General features: G+C 45.3%; 1 protein-coding gene across 2 annotated transcripts in view; it reads left to right on the top strand.

Moving 5' to 3' along the window:
* TULP4 (TUB like protein 4) overlaps positions 1 to 19,522 on the top strand; it is a 229,559-nt gene that overhangs the window by 48,131 nt on the left and 161,906 nt on the right. Inside the window, exons 2-3 of one of the 2 annotated variants that reach the window (XM_070483936.1) lie at positions 3,459 to 3,886; positions 4,347 to 5,715. In XM_070483936.1, the coding sequence (XP_070340037.1) occupies positions 5,464 to 5,715 (252 nt within the window). In that variant the 5' untranslated portion in view covers positions 3,459 to 3,886; positions 4,347 to 5,463. Of the gene's footprint in view, positions 1 to 3,458; positions 5,716 to 19,522 lie in introns of both variants that reach the window. The other variant, XM_044760737.2, reaches the window with a different exon arrangement.

Below are 19,522 nucleotides of genomic sequence, written 5' to 3'. Positions count from 1 at the left end.
TAGGTATTCTTTCATAAGATCCCTTTGGTCAACATTATTGTTTGTGAAATTCACACGTCGTGTTCTGGGTAGCGTTCGTTTCCGTTGCTGTTTGAAGGTACCGCCCTTTATCCTTTCAGGGTGGGTTCAGTCTTGGGCTCCTGTAAACGATGCTGCTGCTGCGAGGGCCTGTGGCTGTGATCCCTGGGCTTCCAGTGAAGAACATGCGTGTGCTCGGGCGTGGAGTTGCTGTGTGCAGAGTAGTCACGTGTTCTGCAGTTCTAGCTAATACCAGCTGTTTTCCAGAGTGGTTACATTCTTACAACTTTTAATGCCTGTATTTCTATCAAAATTGTGTAAATGGAAAATATCTTTCCTAATTTATTTTATCTCTGATCTCTAACATTAATTCAAATGATTTTTAAAAAGTGAAACAAACCAAAATGCGTTTTTATTCCCTCCACTAGTAAATTTTACCCATGTTGGTGGAAAGTAGACGTCAGATAACATAAAATAAACTGTAGTGAGAATAACTCTAGTTAGACAATGAGTATCTAACTGGGGACGAGAGAGGCAGAGAACACAGCACAGGGGCCTCCTGCTGACAGATGTTCAGGTAAGATTTGCTGGTCGGTGAATCCAGGAGTGTCTGTAATTACTGTAGGATTTTCTTTTCTCAGCAATCTACCATTCTCCCCCTAGGTTGTCCTTCCCGAGTTCTGGGGCTCCTCGTTTGCCCTTAGAACTGGATAGTGTGGACAGTTAGAATGGGAAGCATCTTATAAGTTTACTGGCTCCCAGACCACGTGCAGGTTATTAATTCAGTCAGGCACCTGTGTTAGTATTTGCTTTAAGATTGTAATCTCCCGAAAGCAGGAATGGATTTTTCAATGATTACAGGAACAGTCTGAAAGTAAGCTGTAATGACCGGAAGCTGGTTCCCGCCAGAATTCAGAGGTTAGCATTGTTTATCCCTAATGAAAAACTCCAGGATTGCTTGTGGACCAGTTTGCAGCGTTTAGAGTCAAAAACATCATAGTGTCAAAGTAAGGAGTATTTACTTTCAGTTATTGAAAGACTGTGTGTGACTTGTTGCTTTTCTTAATTTGCCTGATTTTTCAAGTTGAGGTGACATATACATAACAAGATTTAACATTTTTAAGTGTACAGTTCAGTGCCCTTAGCACGTTCACATTGTTATGCAACTGTCACCACTATGCAGCTCCAAAAGCTTTTCATCGTCCCAAACTGAAACTCTGTACCCGTTAGACATTAACTCCCCTGGTCTCCTACCACCAGCCCCTGGTAATCACCATTCTACTTTTTGTCCCTATGAATTTGACTTCTCTAGGTATTTCTTATAAATGGAGTCATACAGTATTTGTCCAGCTTGTTTCACTTGGCATGAGGTCTTCAAGGTTTGTCCATGTTGTAGCATGTATCAGACAGAATTTGATTTCTTTTTTTGAGACTGAATAATATTTCATTTATGTATATACCACATTTTGTTTATCCATTCATCTGTCGATTGACGTTTGGGTTCCTTCCACCTTTTGGCTGTTGTGAATAATGCTGCTGTGAACAGGGTGTGCAAGAATCTGTTGGGGGTCCCTGCTTTTAATTGAATAGTTACTTTGTAATCTTTCTATACCAAACTCTTTTCCTAGTGTTGATTTGGTGATGTACTTCCCTTAGAAGCTAGTTATATCCTTAGTAATCAGTTATATCCTCCTTTTCTCATCCTCATGAGAAAATAAGACACAAAGAAGGCAAGTGTGCAATATCATCCATTTCTGTTAATTAGTACTCCAGCCTCTCAGTAATTAGGATAGTATGATTATTTTTTTGTTGTTACCCTTTTGTATCCATTGTCCATTTGAGTAATAATAAGGGTGCATGTCATTTTTTCTTAAAATATCTGCCTTATTTGTTTCGTGTATATGGTTCTTTATAATTTAAAACTTTCGTTAAAAACCATAGCAATATATAAAACTTTTATCCGTGCTTTTACTATGGAAATTTATCCTACACACTTTAGTATGATAGTTATTTGAGGCTTACATTTTGGAGAGTTAGCATATATCATTGGTTTTCAAACTTTTTGACCTTAGGGCTCCTTTAGATTCTTAAAAATTATTGAAAATCTAAAAGAGCTTTTGTTTATGTGGGTGTTAGCTATTCGTGTTTACCATATTAGAAATTAAAACTGAGAAGTTGAAAAATTTTTACTAATTCATTTAAAAATAATAAGCCTACTAAATGTTATAAATAATATGTTTTATGAAAAATAACTGTATTTTCTAACTAAAAAATGTACTGAGAAGAGTGGCATTATTTTACATTTTGGCAAAATATCTTTAATGTCCGACTCAGTGAGACGGTAGCTGGATTCTCGTATCCGCGTCTGCATTCTGTCTGTTGCAGTATGCTGTTTTTGATGAGATGTATGAAGATCTGGCCTCACACAGGTATGTAGTTGGAAAAGGAGGAGTATTTTAATAGTCTTTTTAGATAAACATGGATATTTTTCTTTGATGCTATACCAAAACTCAACAAGTGGTAGTTTCTTTTTTTTTTTAAATTGAGTTCGTAATAGTTGACATCAATGTGAGATTTCAGTTGTACGTTATTTCTTGTCTGTCACCACATGAGTGCTGCCCTTCACCCCCTGTGCCAACCCCCACCCCCCTTCCCTTGGTAACCACTGAACTGTTCTCTTTGTCCATGTGTTTCTTTATATTCCACACATGAGTGACATCGTCTAGTGTTTGTCTGGAATTTTAGAAAGGTCACTCTGAGGGCCCTCTGGAAGGTGGGATGGTCCGGGGCAGTTAGGGACCGAGTCATCCAGTGCGTTTGTGGACGTGGTGCGGGCCTGGCCTGAAGGCAGTTGGGAGAAAGAGTATGGCTTGCTGGAGACAGTCTCTGGGACTTCATTGCTAGCAGACAGGCTTCAAGCTGAGAAAGCAGCTGTGCTTTGCTCTGTGACCTGCCAGCAGTCGGGGCTTGGAGGGGCTTTCCAGGCCCTTGCTGCCTTCAACGAATATCTTCTACCGATAGTGAAAAAAGGCGATTTAGGTAGCTTTTCTGAACCTCCTCGGTCTCCTTTTTGAGGATGCCTGCTTACCCGGGATGATGGCTTCTGCAGGGGTGAAGCTGCACAGTCAGCCCCAGGGTCTTAGAAAGGGCTGCACGCTGGGGGAGAACAGAGGCGGTGACTTCATCCAGATGTGCCAGCCACTGGAAGGCCCAATAGGCTGCACGCGGCACTCAGACCCCTCAGGTTGTCTGTCGCCTGTAAGTTGGCAAGGTGCACCCTTTCCTATTTGAACTTGCCCGCTCAATGCAGTCAGCAGCTCCATCTGATAAACGTTAGTGTAAAGATGGGTCTCCAATTTGTTGCAGCGATATTCTCTTAGAACCTTTATTCTTCAGAATTTTAAAGTGTTTTTTTTTTTTTAATCTTATTTGTTTTACAGACTTATAAGACTCCAGGGCCTTCAAGCTGCGATTAATCAGATGGTTCCTGACATGACTGAGAAAACAGTCGCATTGCGTGCCCCTGAAGAGTGTGTGTCTCTGCGTGTTTAATCCTTCTTCCTGTACACACGCGTTTGACACGGGAAGACAGGCTCGTTCTTGTGCACACTTGAAGAGTTTCACAACTGATGAAAATTAATTTCAGAATCCGATGGAGCAACTTGACACCACTGGGCTCGGGCGCCCAGGGAGAGAAATACAGCACTGATGGCCAGTTTTCCATGTGGTCTTCACGGGTAAAGAAAGTTTGCAAAAAGAAGAAAAAAAAAAATCTTGCATAGATCAAGCCTCAAAAATACCTCTCCAGTTGAAAGCAAGAGCTAAGTGAGAAGGTGACCGAGGAGAAGTGTGACTTCTGGCACTGCAGGTGGGACCATGAAGTGTTTTTTGCACTTTTTTTTCCAGTGGATTTGCTGAATTGGACAGACTTTAAAATTCTGGACTGAAGGTGACTCTGACTGTGGCTTATGACTGCAGGAAAGCGAGTTTGGCTGTGATGGCACAGGTTTCAACATGAACCGATTCCTTTGCCGTTTTCTGTTAACTGTATTCGAGAAATTTTGGTTTCTCATTTCCCTTTTCCTTTCCTGTATCTGTAGGATAACATCCTAAGGTGGCGATCGAAACTGCCAATTACAAAGTAAATATCGGGGAACGCCCAAGCAAAGCTGCTTTTCCTTGGGCTTTCCATGTGTGTTGGGAGACGGTCTCTGAAGCAGAGCAGGAGCGTGCCCATCAGCCAAACATGATAACCCTGTAGGGAAACAGTGGGGAGGAACCCGGCTCTCACGTGTGTTTTCAACTCACTCCTGTGTTTTCGTTTCAAGGGATTCTCGTCCTTGTTGCGTCCAAGAAGACCTGCATATGAGAGGAGGATTACTTAGTGGACTTGATTCTGAGATGAGTTTTTTTCCTTCAAGATGGAAGAATATGTGATCTCTAGGAGCAGAAAAGGGCGAAGTGACTAGGGGAGGGGGGAAGGAGACAGGGACAAAGGAGACGTCTTGTCAGCAGGAGGATTTGGGGTTCAGCCGAGGCAACCAACGCTTGGACCGCTTTGAGAGCATTCGAGCATCCTGGCTCCGCCCAGTGAAGGCGCTTGCTTTCTTTGCCTCTATGGCACCGAGGGGTGCGTGGGCCTGCGGAGTGGCAGTCAGATGGAGCCCAGCTCTCCACGGCGACACAGCAGCCTGCCGGGAAGCCGGGCCTGGCTCTGAGTGTGGAAGTTTCTGGTTCTGAACAGCGAAGAAAGAGTCTTGTTCTCTTCCTAAGCTTGGACCACTGTCTGCCTGAGCTCTGGTCTCTTTTGCACGGTTTGTGTGCCTTTTTTTCCCTTTATGCAATCTTTTTCAGCTTTAGCAGCAGAAATTTGTCTAGTTGAGAAAATGTGCCAGAGGGTGGCTTCAGAAGGAAGGTGATCCCGTGTGTTCTGTCTCCGCGTCTGGACTTTTGAAGAGAAAATTCCAGCTGGAGGGATTCTTAAAGCCTTAAGTTACTTGAAATCTGTATATTTGCAACCCTGTGTCTCTGGAATCCTATGACACTAAACTGGAATCTCAGGCTGAATGAGAATAACCAAGTTGAGTAAAAAGAAGAAAACTCGGTTTCTTGATACCACGTGTTAACGATGCTCTTTCTCCAAAGGGTCAGCCCGTTCTTCCTCTAAGGACTTGAAAATAAAAATGGACCCCGCATTTTTTTTAAGCATCACCTTTTCTTAGCAGACTGCCGTCATCTTTTATAGAGGAATTTTTTCACTATGCATTTGGTGGATCTTTATAAAATACCCTCTGATTAGACCCAGGTCCGTCTTCGTTAAAGGGTCGGGGGAGACAACGCAAGCCAACCAGAGAGAGCAAATCCGTCCCTCGACGAGAGGAGTTGGTTTCAATCTCCCGGCATTCCGCGTTACTCTTTAAGTCGAACAGTTCATCCAGAAAAAGTATGTATGCGGCGGTGGAGCATGGGCCTGTCCTCTGCAGTGACTCCAACATCCTCTGCCTGTCCTGGAAGGGGCGCGTCCCCAAGAGCGAGAAGGAGAAGCCGGTGTGCAGGAGGCGCTCCTACGAGGAGGGCTGGCTGGCCACAGGCAACGGCCGGGGCGTCGTCGGGGTGACTTTCACCTCAAGCCACTGCCGCCGGGACAGGAACACGCCACAGAGGGTGAACTTCAATCTGCGGGGCCACAACAGCGAGGTGAGCTGGCGTTTTGTTTCACTTTCGTCTGATTACCGCAAGTGGTGTTCTGGACACCAGGGACACCAGGGTGGCTTTCTCACTGGGGGGGACGTGGATTAGACTGTCCTAAGCAGCCTGTTGTGCTCTGAGCCATTATGGTCACTGCGGATCCTGCCCCAGTGTCAGACTGGCAGGGTAAGCAGTGCCGGCGGCGCCCTCTTCGCCCTCCGCAGTTCCCGTGTGCATGGCTTCGGTGCTGGGTGAACACCTAGCTTACGTTCCTTATACTTGGAGGTGACCAAATGGATTAAGTGGTCAGAGGTGAAAGGAGTAATTGATTGGACAGGAGCGAGAGTTTTTCACATCTATTGGGTATATTATATGAGGATATTATGCTGCATATATCCATAGATAGATTTCTCTGGGCTTCTAAAACATCAGCAGTGTCATTGTGACACTTGTTCAACCGTCATTTATTGAGAATGCTTGTGTTAGGCGCTGTATTTGAAGAGGTGCACTTGCATGGCATGGTTACACTGTTTGTGCTTCACTGTTCACGAGCTCATTTGTGTGTTTTCTTGTGAGGAATCCGTCTTGAAATGTCATTGGAGGGTTATTGTTAGTTGCTGTAAAGGAGGAAGAGTATTTTTGAAGCATGGCGTACAGTGACGTCGTTCATCTTTGGCGTGCGTCTCAGCGCTTCTTTACACGCGCAGTCAGCCATGTAGCCTCCACCAGATGAAGGTGTGGAGCATTTCCAGCACCTCACAGATCCCTCTGCCCCTGCCCAGGCTGCGCTTCCCTGAGGGGTGCCCCAGACTCTGACTTCCGTCCCGCAGACGGGTGGGCCTGTGCTTGAACTTCACGTCCGCGGAATCATCTCGGTGTCTGGCTTCTTCCACTCAACATGCTGTCTGTGGGGTTCGTCCCTTTTGTGTGTGCTGTTAATTTGTTCTCTTAGTTGGTGTCAGCTTCCACTGAAGGAAGAAACCGTGGCTTTTCCATTCTTTTGTTGATGGGCATTTGAATTGCTCCCAGGTTTTGCGTCTTATGGCTAAACCTGCTATGAACATCTGTGGGTCTCTGCGGGTCTCTGCACTCAGAGTGGAGTTTCTGAGTCGTAGAGTAGGTGTACATTAGCTTTAGTAGAAATTGCCAAATAGTTTTCCAGAGGGATTGTACCATTCTGTACCCTCACCATCAGTGTATGAAAGTTTCAGTTGTGCAAGAAGCCTCTTTTGGATTTGAAGTTTTCATATTAAAAATGTGGTTTATGCAAGGAATTATGTTTTACAAATACTTTATACTTACGACATACACATTCACACCCATACACATATACACATATACGTGCATATATCTGTAATTTTTAAGTGGATAACTTCTTAAAAGGTGTGTTTTTCTAATGCTTTGTGACAAATTACAGTGAACTTAGTGGCATACAATACCCACTTTGTATCTCACAGTTCTGTAGGCCTGAAATGCTGGCCTGGTGTAGCCGGGTCCTCTGCTTGGTGTCTCACAAGGCTGGGAAATGACTGTGGTGTCAACAAGGACTGTGATCTTGTCGGAGGCTCAGGGTCCTCCTCCAGGCTTGTTCAGATTGTTAGCAGTATCATTTCCTTGCAGGTGTAGGCCTGAGGTCCTCGGCTCCTGGAGGCCACCCAGCGTGCCCTGCCACATGCCACCATGCCCTGCCACATGGCCCTTGCCGCAGCATGGCAGTTTGCTTCTTCAAGGCCCGCAGGAGAGCATCTGCCATGGCTTCGAATTTCTCTGACTTTCTATCTCTGAAGAAGGGCTCACTGGATTAGATCAGGCCCACCCACACTCCCGGGGGGTGGATTATTCAGGGTATGCACACCAGGGGGTGCTACTTTTGAATTCTGACTGCCAGAAAAGAGGACTTATAATTCCCAGTGGCATGGATATTTCACTAGTGAAACTTTCCTGTGGTTTTCTTCCATTTTGCATTTTTAGTTTTACTTGATATCTATTCTTTGTATTAAGATAGTTGCTATTTATTGAGTGCTTCCCAAGTAGGGTGACCAGCCTTCCTGGTTTCCTGGGATGTGGGACTGACGTCAGTGCTAAAACTGGGAAAGTCACAGGCAAACGGGGATGGTTGGTCATCTTACTGCCAACTGCCAGACATGGCACGAGGCACCTTCTGACCTTGTTGCCTTGTGTGGTTTGCACAGCAGCCTTAGGGGTAGATATCATTGTTCCCATTTTACAGGTCAGAAAACTAAGTCTCATCGGTGTTAAATACCTTGACTGAGTTCATACAGTTCATGTGGAGGAAAGCTGGAATTTGAACCCCAGGCCCTACCATTCTCCTTCACTTTATCTTTATTTTCTTAAAAACCTGTTCCATGTAAGCCCACAGGCCCTTATCCATAGTTGTGAAACCTAAGGGCTCTGAAAGTGGAAAGTGTTTGTGTAACTAGTTGACTGGGGGGACCTGACCTGATGTGAGGCTGTTTACTGTCCTCACCCGTCGCTTCAGCTCCAGAAATAGGTCTGTGTTTTATTGTGGGTGTTACCCAGACCCTGCTGGGCTGCTGTGTAATCCATGGGGTCTGCCTTGTATTACTTTTTTAAAACTTCAGAAACTCTGAATTTCAGAATGTATCTGGCTTCAAGGATTTGGCGTGAGAGACTGTGAACCTGTATGTTCGTTTAAGGGCGTCGTGAAAAGCGGCCTCTGAGGGGTTTTCTCTTCTTTTCATTTCTGGGAGGAATGACATTTACCTCATCTCTGTCCATTACTTAGTTGCCTTGTCTTCACTCCCCTTCCACCAAAACGAGCAGAAGAACCCTCCCGCCACCCGCCACGCCCTGAAACTCCAGTGAGAACTGTGGCAAGGTCGTGACTCTCTGGCCATAGGACGAAACCAAGTTGCAGACGTCAGATCTGGTAATCTGCTGATTGCGCAACTGAAGAACTTGGGAATGTTTTTCTTCTAGAAAACAATTTCTTGCAGATATTACTGATGTCACGCAAGTTAGTCATGGTTAGGAATGATTTTCATTTAACGAGATTTTCTTCACTTGAGAGCAGACAGGCAGACCTGCGTGTGCGGTAGAATTCATTTCATTACAGAGACATCCCCCATGGGAGTGGTCTCCCCTGGATTCTTGGATTTGTTGCTGCTTCTCTGAGAAGTTTTTTCTGACCCCATCTCCCCCACCCCCGCTTACCCCCCTGTGCACGGAACAGACTTCTTTGGGGGCGCTGGGAAGGCTGTCTTATAGTTACCTGCTTCTGTGGGGTGGTAAAACTTGCTGGAAGCTTGTCAATCCTTGTGGTCGTAACTTCCTCGCCTCCCATTGTTTAAAAGGTCACATTTATTTTAGTTTGCATTAACTTGTTAGCCCACTTCAGCGTGGCTTCTTTCCCCACCACTCTACTGAAATGGTCACGTTCCCAGTGACCTCACATTGCTGACCCTGTCGGTCACTTTACTGCCCTCGCTGTCTCCATGGCATCCAGTGGAGTGGAAACATTATTTTCTCTTGCTTTCCAGGACACCACGCTCTTCTGGTTTCCTCTGACCTTTCCGGCCTCTACTTTCCATTTTTCTTTGCTAGTTCTGCCTGTTTTCACCTCATCTTGAAATGTTGGAGGGGCTCAGGCATGCATCTTTTTCTAGGTGATCTCTGAGTTGCCTTGAAATCCACCTGTTTGCTGGTGACTCCCAAATTTATATCTCCCACCTGCCGTCACCCTCCGGTTCCAGACTCCATTCTTCGGCAGGATTTATGAGATGCAGAATGGGACAGCAGTCACTGGGCATCTCAAACTGCAGGTCACCCACAGAGAACTCGTTTTCCCATTGCCCGTCAGCCTCTGAACCTGTTCCACCCTCTGTCTTCTCCATCTCAGTCGGTGGCCCCAAGACCAGCCAGCCAGTCACACGTACAACACAGTCTCTCCCTGCCCGCTCCTTGTTCCCAGATCCGGTTACTAGCAAGGCCTCCCGCTGTATTCGACCTCTAGGTGATGTCTAAAGACGCCTGCGTCTCTGCTTCCCCACCACCATGCTGGCACCAGACTCCTCACCCATCTTCTGATTTAAACTCTGCTGTTTAACCCATTGTGGAGGCCTTTACTTAAGAGTGTCTTCTCTTAATTTCTGAAGTCATGTTAAAATATTCTAAAAAATTTATATCTAATGTACTTTATCTTTTCTTTTTCCTAAAAGCACGGTATGACTTGTGTCACAGTCCCCAAAAAAGTGGGAATTTCTAGATTATAAGAATGATCTCCCTCACAGTTGAATCTTAGTTTTCTGCTGCGCTGCGCAGTGGCTCTCAAAACCCTCCTTTCTCTGGTTCGCTCTCTCTCCTCAAAGACCCAGAGCTGCTGGTGGACTGCCGAGCCTCGTCCTGTTTTGGTGTCACCGTGCGTGGTGACGATCAGCCTTCTTAGACTTAGGAGGGATTTGAAAACCACTTTGGGTTTTAAAACATTTCTACAGGATTTAGGATATTTAAGGATCTATACACTAATTCTAGGGAGAAAATTTGGCTAATTTTGGATTGGAGCCAGTGAAAATTCTCTGCAGACTTTTTATCTTCCTTATAAATTCTTCATGAAGGGTGACTTTTACTAGATTCGTGAGCAGCCTCTGTGGTGTCCTACTGATGGACCTAAGGGAGGACTCTGTTTATTTCCTGTGGTGATGTCTGTTCTTTCCCCTCTGCTGTTCCTGTTTTTTCCTATCTCCATTTCAAGAAGTTCCTGCTCAACCACTTAACTGCCTTGTGTGGTCCTGCCCAAGTCATTCAAGGCATTCGTTTGCTCAGGGTTAAATTAAAATGATAATTTGCTTCTTTCAGAGTTGTGAGAATCTGTGAGAATCCATTTTTGAATGGGCTTTGAAAACGGTGAATGCCGTGTATATAAATGGTGATGCTATAGCACCTCCTATGCTGTTTACCTAACTGTATTCTTACCTCCCAGTCCTTATGATATCACTTAATACCCTTAAATTCGCTTCCGAGTCTGACTCATGAGGCCAGAGACAGCGTTTTTGGGTTTTTGTTTCATCGTTAAGATTTGAAAGCCACAGATGCAGTGGGCCACTATGTAGTGCGTACTGTTGTGTGCCGGGCGCTGTGTGTGCTTGCCGCGGGGGCACGGGGTGATCACGGGTTACATGCACCTCCTGGGGGCCCCAGTCCAGCAGCGAAGGTGAGCCGTGCGCCTGGCTCTCTCCTCCGTTTGCCTTTCAGTTCAGTACAGAAGAAAGCCTTGGGTCACGCAAGTCATGAAAGGTGAGGTTTACCAGAGACTCTGTGCTGAACATGACCTTTGAGTGGGGTCTTGAGAAACAGAATTTAGATAGTCCTTTTCTGAGTGATGCAGGAAGAGTAAGCCGTGTTCTGCCTCCAGAGAAGCAATTTCTCTCTTCTCTGTGACATGAAGGCGTCATGTGTCCCTTTGGCTGCAGCCTAAGCCCGTGACGCTGTTAGCCTCATGACATCAGCCCGTCCCTGGGAAGATGCTCTTGGAATCTGGCTGGACAAAGACAAGAACCTGTACCTTGTTTCCTGCCCTGGGACAGACGGTTGACGTTCTTGTCTTCTTTCCATCACGTTGTGAGATGTTTGTGGTTTGTACCTGAGATTTTACCCCTCGGAGCATTCTGTACTTTGATTCATTTCAATGGCAGAAGGTGTAATCAAGGTGCTGCCTTAATACTCTGCCTCACGCAGATGCTCAGATGAGGCTGTCTTTGTGCTTAATGTATCAGCATGCGGTTGTAGTCAAGTTTGAAAAGTTTCAGACTTGTGTGTTCCTGACCTGTCTGAGTTTAAGATAATTTGTTAGTGACTTGGCATTAATGACTCAGCTCATGTGGCTCTTCTAGTGAAGCAGCCATCTGGGTTTATTTGTGTGAGCGTGTTTCAGCCCACTGGTGACCACGTCTGTCCTGGTTCCTTCCCGGGGGGCCCTGCCGGTGTTCCGTCACGTAGGCACGTTGAATCCAGAGAGGGCCAGCCCAGGGCTGCTGCTCTGTGCCTGCAGTCGGTGGAGCACAGCCTCCGCAGGACGGCCCTGCAGGTGTAGTGGGGGCGGAGTGAGCTCAGGGCTGCCCTGTGGGCTGTTTGTGGCCTTGGTGCTGTGCACAGCCGATTTCAAAGCTCTCAATCGTCTAAAGGGAGGAATTGCGAAACCATGACCCCTCAGTCTTCCCTCTACTTTTTGCAGATAACCCTTTACTGTGTTAAAAGTGAAACAAATAATGGAAACTTGCCTAATTTTATGTCTTGGGAAGGAATTTAAAGTAATAAAATGTGCCTTCTAGACTTTGGTGGATGTTCCATTTTTATCTGCCAGCTTTAGTATTAAACATTTCCTGAGTGGGAAAAACAGAATGAAAGGATCTTTGTAGTGAGACCAGGAGGATGGAGCAGTATATGAATGAAGGAAATGCACCATTTTATTTATTTGTTTGTTTGTTTATTTATTCATTTGGTGAGGAAGATTAGCCCTGAGCTAACATCTGTGCCAGTCTTTCTCTATTTTGTATGTGGGATGCTGCTACAGCCTGGCTTAATGAGCAGTGTGTAGGTACGCACCTGGGACTGAACCCTCAAATCCCAGGCTGCCGAAGCAGAGCATGCGAACTTAACCACTATGCCACCAGGCCAGCCCCTAAAGAGTTTTCTTTTTGGTGAGGAAGATTGGCCCTGAGCCAACATCTATGCCAGTCTTCCTCTGTTTTGTATGTGGGACGCCATCACAGCATGGCTTGATGAGCAGTGTGTAGGTCCACACCTGGGATCTGAACCTGCGAACCCTGGCCTACCGAAGCAGAGCATACAAACTTAACCACTGTGCTGCTCCCTGCTATTTTAAAAATATGTTTTTTTAATTTCCTGAATACAGCCGTCGTTAATTTTCCCAGTGAGAGTGTCTTTTTTTTTATGAGGCATGCAGACCTGGGTGGGGGATGTGCTGGGGATGCCAGGTGCTGCAGCAGAGCAGAGGGTGACGCATCGAGGGCCAGAGCTGTTGGTAAAGCTTCTGGCAGGGGCGGTGGCATGAGCTGGATCTCAAAGCCGCTTTGAGTTCTATCCTTTGGGGATAGTCATGATAAAAGCACTAGTGATACATGTTTTGGGATGAAAGAAGCAGTGTTTTTGGTTCGAGTTGTATTCCACTTGAGAGCCCACGCTAAGCTGGACACTGCTGGGCTGCGGCTCCACAAAGACGAAGGAGGCGCTGTTCCTACCCAGATGACCTGCGTGTCAGAGGAAGGATATGGTTTCCATGGAAATAATGTTGCTACTTCTGATGACAGTTGCCATGTATTATAGGGCCACAGTTTTCCATGTACTTTATGTCCGTTATTTTGTTTAACCCTCATGACAACTCTCCAGCTTTCTTTTATTATCCCTGCGATCAGTTGAAGAATCTGAGGTTCAGAGATGTATGGAAGTTGTCCAAGGTACAGAGCCGGATGCGATGATGGCAGACCTGGGACTTGAATTCACGTCTTTGTTTTATCTTCTATAAGAAGACATTGCTGGGCTGGCCCGGTGACATAGTAGTTAAGTTTGGCATGCTGCCCTTTGACAGCTTGGGTTCGCAGGTTCGGAGCCCAGGCACAGACCTACCCCGCTCATCAAGCCATGCTGTGGCAGAGTCCCATATATAAAGTAGAGGAAGATTGGCACAGATGTTAGCTCAGGGTCACCCTTTCTCAAGCAGAAAGAGGAAGATTGGCAACAGATGCTAGCTCAGGGGTAATCTTCCTCACCAAAAAAAAAAAAGGACACTGCTTCAAACAAAGTGAACCATAATGAGCAAAGAAATAGAGTTGTGAGTGACTGTGGCATGTATTTTGGAGAACGGGAAGTTTGGTGAGGCGTTGGAGAGCAGTGCAAGGCAAAGCTGCTGGGGCTGGGGGCCCAAACCCTGGATAGTCATGAGAAAAGCAGTAGTGATAAACATTTGTGGGATGGGAGAAGCAGTGCTTTTGCTTTGGGTTGTATTCCTGCACCACTGGAAGACTGTCGTATTCTAATGGAAGCGTTGGAAAGATCACATCTGAGTATAAAAATTGTTATTCAGTTCAGTGCGTTTGTCCACCAATGTGGGGAATGGAGAGTTGGCAGCATTGGCTGTATTTAATTTATTATGGAAATAATAGTCTTCAAGAAGTAGCGTCGAAACAGTCACCCTGATCCTATGATAGTGGAAAATGGGGCCTAGTTAGACTCTTGAGAGGAGAGTGTAACTAGTTATTATAGACAGAAGGTATGTGAGAAACAGCTCTTTTATTTTTATTTATTTATTTATTTATTTTTGAGGAAGATTAACCCTGAGCTAACATCTGCCACCAATCCTCCTCTTTTTGCTGAGGAAGACTGGCCCTGAGCTAACATCCATGCCCATCTTCCTCTACTTTATATGTGGGACGCCTGCCCCAGCATGGCTTGATGAGTGGTACCAGGTCCGCACCCGGGATCTGAACCAGTGAACCCAGGGCCGCCGAAGCGGAACGTGCAAACTTAACTGCTGCGCCACCAGGCCAGCCCCAGAGAAACTCTTTTATGTGTGTCGTATGAATTCTTATTTTGAACAGGGAACTGTTCTCGCATAGAGGCAGAAATAGGAGTATTTCTGTATATGAAGGTCAGAATTTCATTTCACCTAAATTGGCTCATCTATTTTTATACGAAAGCTCAGTAGTGTGAGTTGATTTTTATCACAGTGATACTTAGGCGTGGGAAAACGCTCCAATGAAAAATAGCAGTGTTCTAACTCCTGTCTGCTTCCCACTTGCCTCCTGTCCTGGCTGTTCACCAAAGGCTTATGTTGTTATCTTTTTGTTTAATCAGTATTGGGCTTTTGTCTGTTGACTTCTTTCCCATCTTGGTACGTGATCTAGCTGTCTTCTCTCTCTTTCCTTCTTAGTCGCTCAACCCAGCTTTGCTGCACTTCCTAATCATCCCAGAATTGCTCTGTCATCATAACTGGTTAACTCAGTATTCATCGTTCATGTTACATAAACTATGACCATATTGTGCCCAGATGAACCATGTAGAGTACTGTGAGTATATTTCCTCTATTGTTCAACTTTTCTTCCCTTATGATGAAAATTGTCTTATTTTTTTCTAGCGGTGTAGTTTCTTTATCTATTGTGAATCTTCCTACATCTTCAATGCATTTCTACACATTCACACCAATAGGGTGATGTATCGGTTCTTTTTGTTGCGTTTTCTTCCTGGAGAGCTCCCTCTGGGTCCCTGGGCCTCCTGCTGCTCCCTGGGTTGGTTGCTCAGAGGCCTGCTGCCCAGCGCTCCTCCTGCACTTCCTTCTTTCATCATCATGGGAATTCCCTTTGCCCCTGGGTCATTTGTTTCTTGGATATTGTCTTCTTGGTTTAACTCCTTTGTTTTGTTGGAGCAAAATCTCCAGTATCTTCCTAAGAGAGAACTCGTAAGTCATGGATTTGAAGACTTTTATGCCTAAAAATGTCTTCATTCTGCCTTCACTCTGGGTTGATAGTTTGGCTAGCTATAGGTTTCTACGTGGTTCCTTTGGAAACTTGAAGGCTTTTTCCCATAGTCTTCAGACTTTCAGAGTTATTATTGAGAGGCATAGGAGTTAAGAGTTCAGGCCCTGCAGCTGGACTCTGTTTGAGTCCTAGCTTCAACTGTATTCACTTCTGTGTGCTGTAATCTTCTCGTTTGTGAAATGGGTTTATAGATAGTCCTTTCCTCCTGTGGGATTTGTTGTAAGGATTAAATGAGTTACTTCAGTCATGCATCGCTTAACAACAGGGATGCCTTCTGAGAAATGCATCGTTGGGTAATTTCATCGTTGTGCAGACGTCATAGAGTGTATTTACACAGACCTGGATGGTACAGCGCACTCACACCTGGGCTGTGTGGTACTAAGCCTAGGAGACTACTGTCATATATGCCACCTGTCATTGACTGAAATGTCATCATGTGGCACACGACTATATGTACAGCATTTATAAAGGGCCTGGCATCATGAGGGCTTTGTAAAATTGACTATTATTATTGTAAATCCCGTATATGTGACCTTTTAAAAATAATTTGGGAGTTTTGGCATCTGCTCTTTATCCTAGGTATTCTGAAATTTCGCGATGATGTTTAAAAGTAAAGTAGTATAAAGCTGTTCACACCTCTGCGAATGGGGGGTGTTTCAGCTGACAGGCTTTCCTGTGGAATAATGTGGGGGAGAACCCCCTGTTTTGTTGCTGGCCTCCAAATGTCAGCATCCAAGGATGTTTCTCCGGGGTTGTTTGGTTGTTCTAGATGAGGCCCTTCTGATCACATGCCTGTGAATTTACTCCTGCTGCTGGCATTCTGAGAGCTGAGGCGTGTGTGTGCGTGTGCACGTGTGTGTGTGTGCTGGGGGAGAGGCGGTGATGGTCGAAGGAGCAGGAGGAGCTACTATTCATTGAGCGCTCACTGTGTATGAGGCACTGTTCTAAGAGCTTCAACTCATTTAACCCTGACAGCAACTCTGTGACTTCGAACCCATCATCATCATCATCATTTTAAAGATGAGGACCCAGGTACAGAGGCATTAAGCAGCTTGCCCAAGGAGATGCATCTCTCCTAATTGACAGAGCTGAGACTGAACTCAGGAACCCTCAAGATTCCACGCTTTTCTCTTTTTTTGCTGAGGAGGATTCACCTTGAGCTAACATCTGTTACCAGTTTTCCACTTTTTTTGCCTGGGGAAGATTAGCCTGAGCTAATATCTATGCCAGTCTTCTTCTGTTTTGTATGTGGGACGCCACCATAGCATGACTGACAACTGGTGTAGGTCTGTGTCTGGGATCTGAACCTGCGAACTCAGGTCACAGAAGCAGAGTGTACCGAACTTAACTGCTACACCAGAGGGCTGGCCCCAAGGTTCCACACTCTTTAACCTCTTGGAAAATCACCCGTTTTCAGTCCTTGTCACCGTCTTCGCTGTGCCCAGTGGCCCCGAGACTGGTTTCTGTGGTTCACTCTGCCAGTGGAATGAGCCTTCTGTGTCTGAAGCTGGTGGGGAGGATTGCCTGGTTTCACCTCTGATGGCTACGAGGGAGGGAGCATCGTCTGGCTGCGTGGGTGGGTGTGGGTGCCCGAGGCTGACATGTGCTGTGTGTGGCTTTTCACCCAGGCCCACTGATTTCAGCCTGGCCTGCACCTCTCCTGGTCCCTGTGCCTTGTTCCTCAGCCTTCCCGGGCTGTCTTTTCCTGGGTGCCTTCTGCAGGAGCTATTGGGCCTTGCTGTGATCCGTGAAGCCAGTGCCACTCTCGTTCGTTCTCTGTCTTCATGTGCTGTGGCCTGGGCAGCCTGCAGGATGGCCTTTGTGTTTGTTTTCATGTTCCTTGTCGTGAGGTGATTTCTCAGAGAAGGATTAGGATCATCTTTGTTTTGACATCTTAAATCAGAAGTCTCCTGTGAAGATATTTTTTAAAGTTCTTAAAGTCATTAAATATAGATTTATTTTCCCTAAGCAAAAACCAGAGTACAATAGAAATTGTATTTTACTAAGAAAATAGGACTTGTCACAATAGTGGCATTGTTCATTTTTTTCCTTTAGCAATTTGTTTAATTTTTTTCTCATAATAGCAATAAGTGATCATGTCTGAAAGTAGCTTAGACACATGGAAAACACTGTCTTTGGGGTGTATTTTTGCTAGAGAGAATGCGAGAGGGATGTGGGTACAAGGCAATAATTTTTTGGTAATGGCCTCCTAGGGGAGCAGCTTCAAGCTGCATTATGTCAAAGTGAGAGTGAATGAGATTATTACTGGAGTCCCACAAATAAATATTTCCCTAAGCATAGGATGTGTGTTCATGATTTAGTAGTAGGTGAACGTGTCAGTCCTTGAGCCAGACTGCCTGGGTTTGCGCCGAGCTCCTTTCTGTGTGATGTGGGATGACTTACTTCCGTCTCTGTGCCGTGGTTGGGTGATCTGTACGGGAACAGTGGCACCTGCTCTGGAAGCGGCTGTGGCGCCTGAAAGGTGTAATCCACAGACAGTGGCCATCGAAGAGCTTGATTAGTCCTAGTCCGTGTTTGTTTGTGGTCAGGCCGTCATCCCTGGGTGTGTTGCACACCTGCCTCTCCTGACTCGGCCGGAGCAGTGGAGCCATGGCCTCTCTGCTGAGAAGTCGCCTCCTGATTGCAGAATGAGGCGGGAGGTGGGTGAGGGGTTAAGAGCCGGTAAGAGGTGTCCCAGCGGGGACAGGGACGGGCTCGTGCCTCGGGTTTTATATAGGCTGGGACATTGGGGCCCTCATCTCTGTCAGTTCCTTATGTGCGAGGCTTTCTTGACTTTGTCTTGAGTGGGGCTCGCTCATCCTGCCTGTTTCCATCCGAGTCCGCAGAAGCCGCCTTGTGGCCTCAGGTGGACATGGGGCCATCCATTGATCTCTCAACAGGGAGGCTGCCGGGCATCACGCGGAAATGGATCTCGTATCCTTACAGGAGGTCTTTATCTGAAGTTGACTGAAGTCACCTCTCTGGGGTATGGTCTGGGATGGGACGGGTTGGGACTGGGAGGGGAGAGAGAAACACAACAGTTGGCTGTTTCTCACTGAGTCCACCCACACGCCCAATTCTGAACTTCTAAAACTAACACGCCTGTTCGTTTTACCCAAGAGTATGCTGCTGGGTGTTTCTGTTGTACTTCTGGCAACCTGCATTTGGTTTCTCGTCCTCGTTGTTGCTGTTTTATGGATTCTTACTGGCATTTGTTGTTTTTTCCGCTTGGCCTGGTTGGATTTGGTCTCCTGAAGTACAGAGGAAATTGTCTCCAGCCTTCAGACCTTTCCTTATCCTGAAGTAATCCTCCTGTTCAAGCTCGCTTCCCGCCTTTCTTCTCCTCCCTCTGTGTAATCCCTGTCACAATGTTCACAGCAGAAACCAACTTTGTCTGTCTTAGCTCTATTCTTCTCTGTCTTTACTGCTTAAATTTGTAGGGTTTAAGGAGGTGTTCGTTAATCAGAGTCTTAAAACAGAAAAATAATTGACCTTGGAAATAATTCATCGTTGTCAGTAAGGTCTATTTTGTGAACTCCTTGGTGGCAGAAATAAATGTTTAATGGCTTTGGTTATAAGATACTATAAGTTAATGTTTAGGACTTGGGAAGTTGATTTCACTTGTTTTATTCAAGCAATTTGAAAATAAAAGTGTAAAAAACCATCTATTGTCTCTCCATTTGCTTGATATTTTCACGATTTCAGATTTTATTTTTTCCCCTCTTCAGGAAATTTACTGCAGATGGCATTTGTGGCTAATCAGGGAATTACTTAAACTACATGACCGAAAAGCTCTTTCTTGTCTCCTAGGGCTTAAAATTTTCTTTTCTCATAATTGTGCCTTAAAAAACCCTAATTATCTACTTCATTTCCAAGATTGAAATCGCCTTTAGGGGAGTCAGAATCTGTGATATAAATTGACATTTTTTCCTAGTAATGAAATACTTGTTTAAGAGACAACATCTCTTAAAAAAAATCATTATTATATTTTAGATCAGCACTGTGCAATAGAAATGCAATGTGAGCCACATATGTACTTTTAAATTTTGTAGTAGCTACATTAAAAAGTAAAAAAAAACCCAGGTGAATTTTAATCATATATAACCCAACATATCTAAAATATCATTTCAACATGTAATCCATATAAAAAGCTATTAATGATAAAATGTATATCCTTCTTTTCTTATTAAGCCTATGAAGTCTGGCACATCTCAATTCGAGTTAGCTCGTCTCCCAAGTGCTCAGTTGCCGCATGTGGCTAGGGGCTGCCATACTGGACTGCATAG

The sequence above is a fragment of the Equus asinus genome, chromosome 1 (assembly GCF_041296235.1).
Source record: "Equus asinus isolate D_3611 breed Donkey chromosome 1, EquAss-T2T_v2, whole genome shotgun sequence".
Taxonomy (NCBI): Eukaryota; Metazoa; Chordata; class Mammalia; order Perissodactyla; family Equidae; genus Equus; species Equus asinus.
The sequence above is the reverse complement of the archived record's forward strand: the minus strand, read 5'-3'. Positions and strand labels throughout refer to the sequence as shown.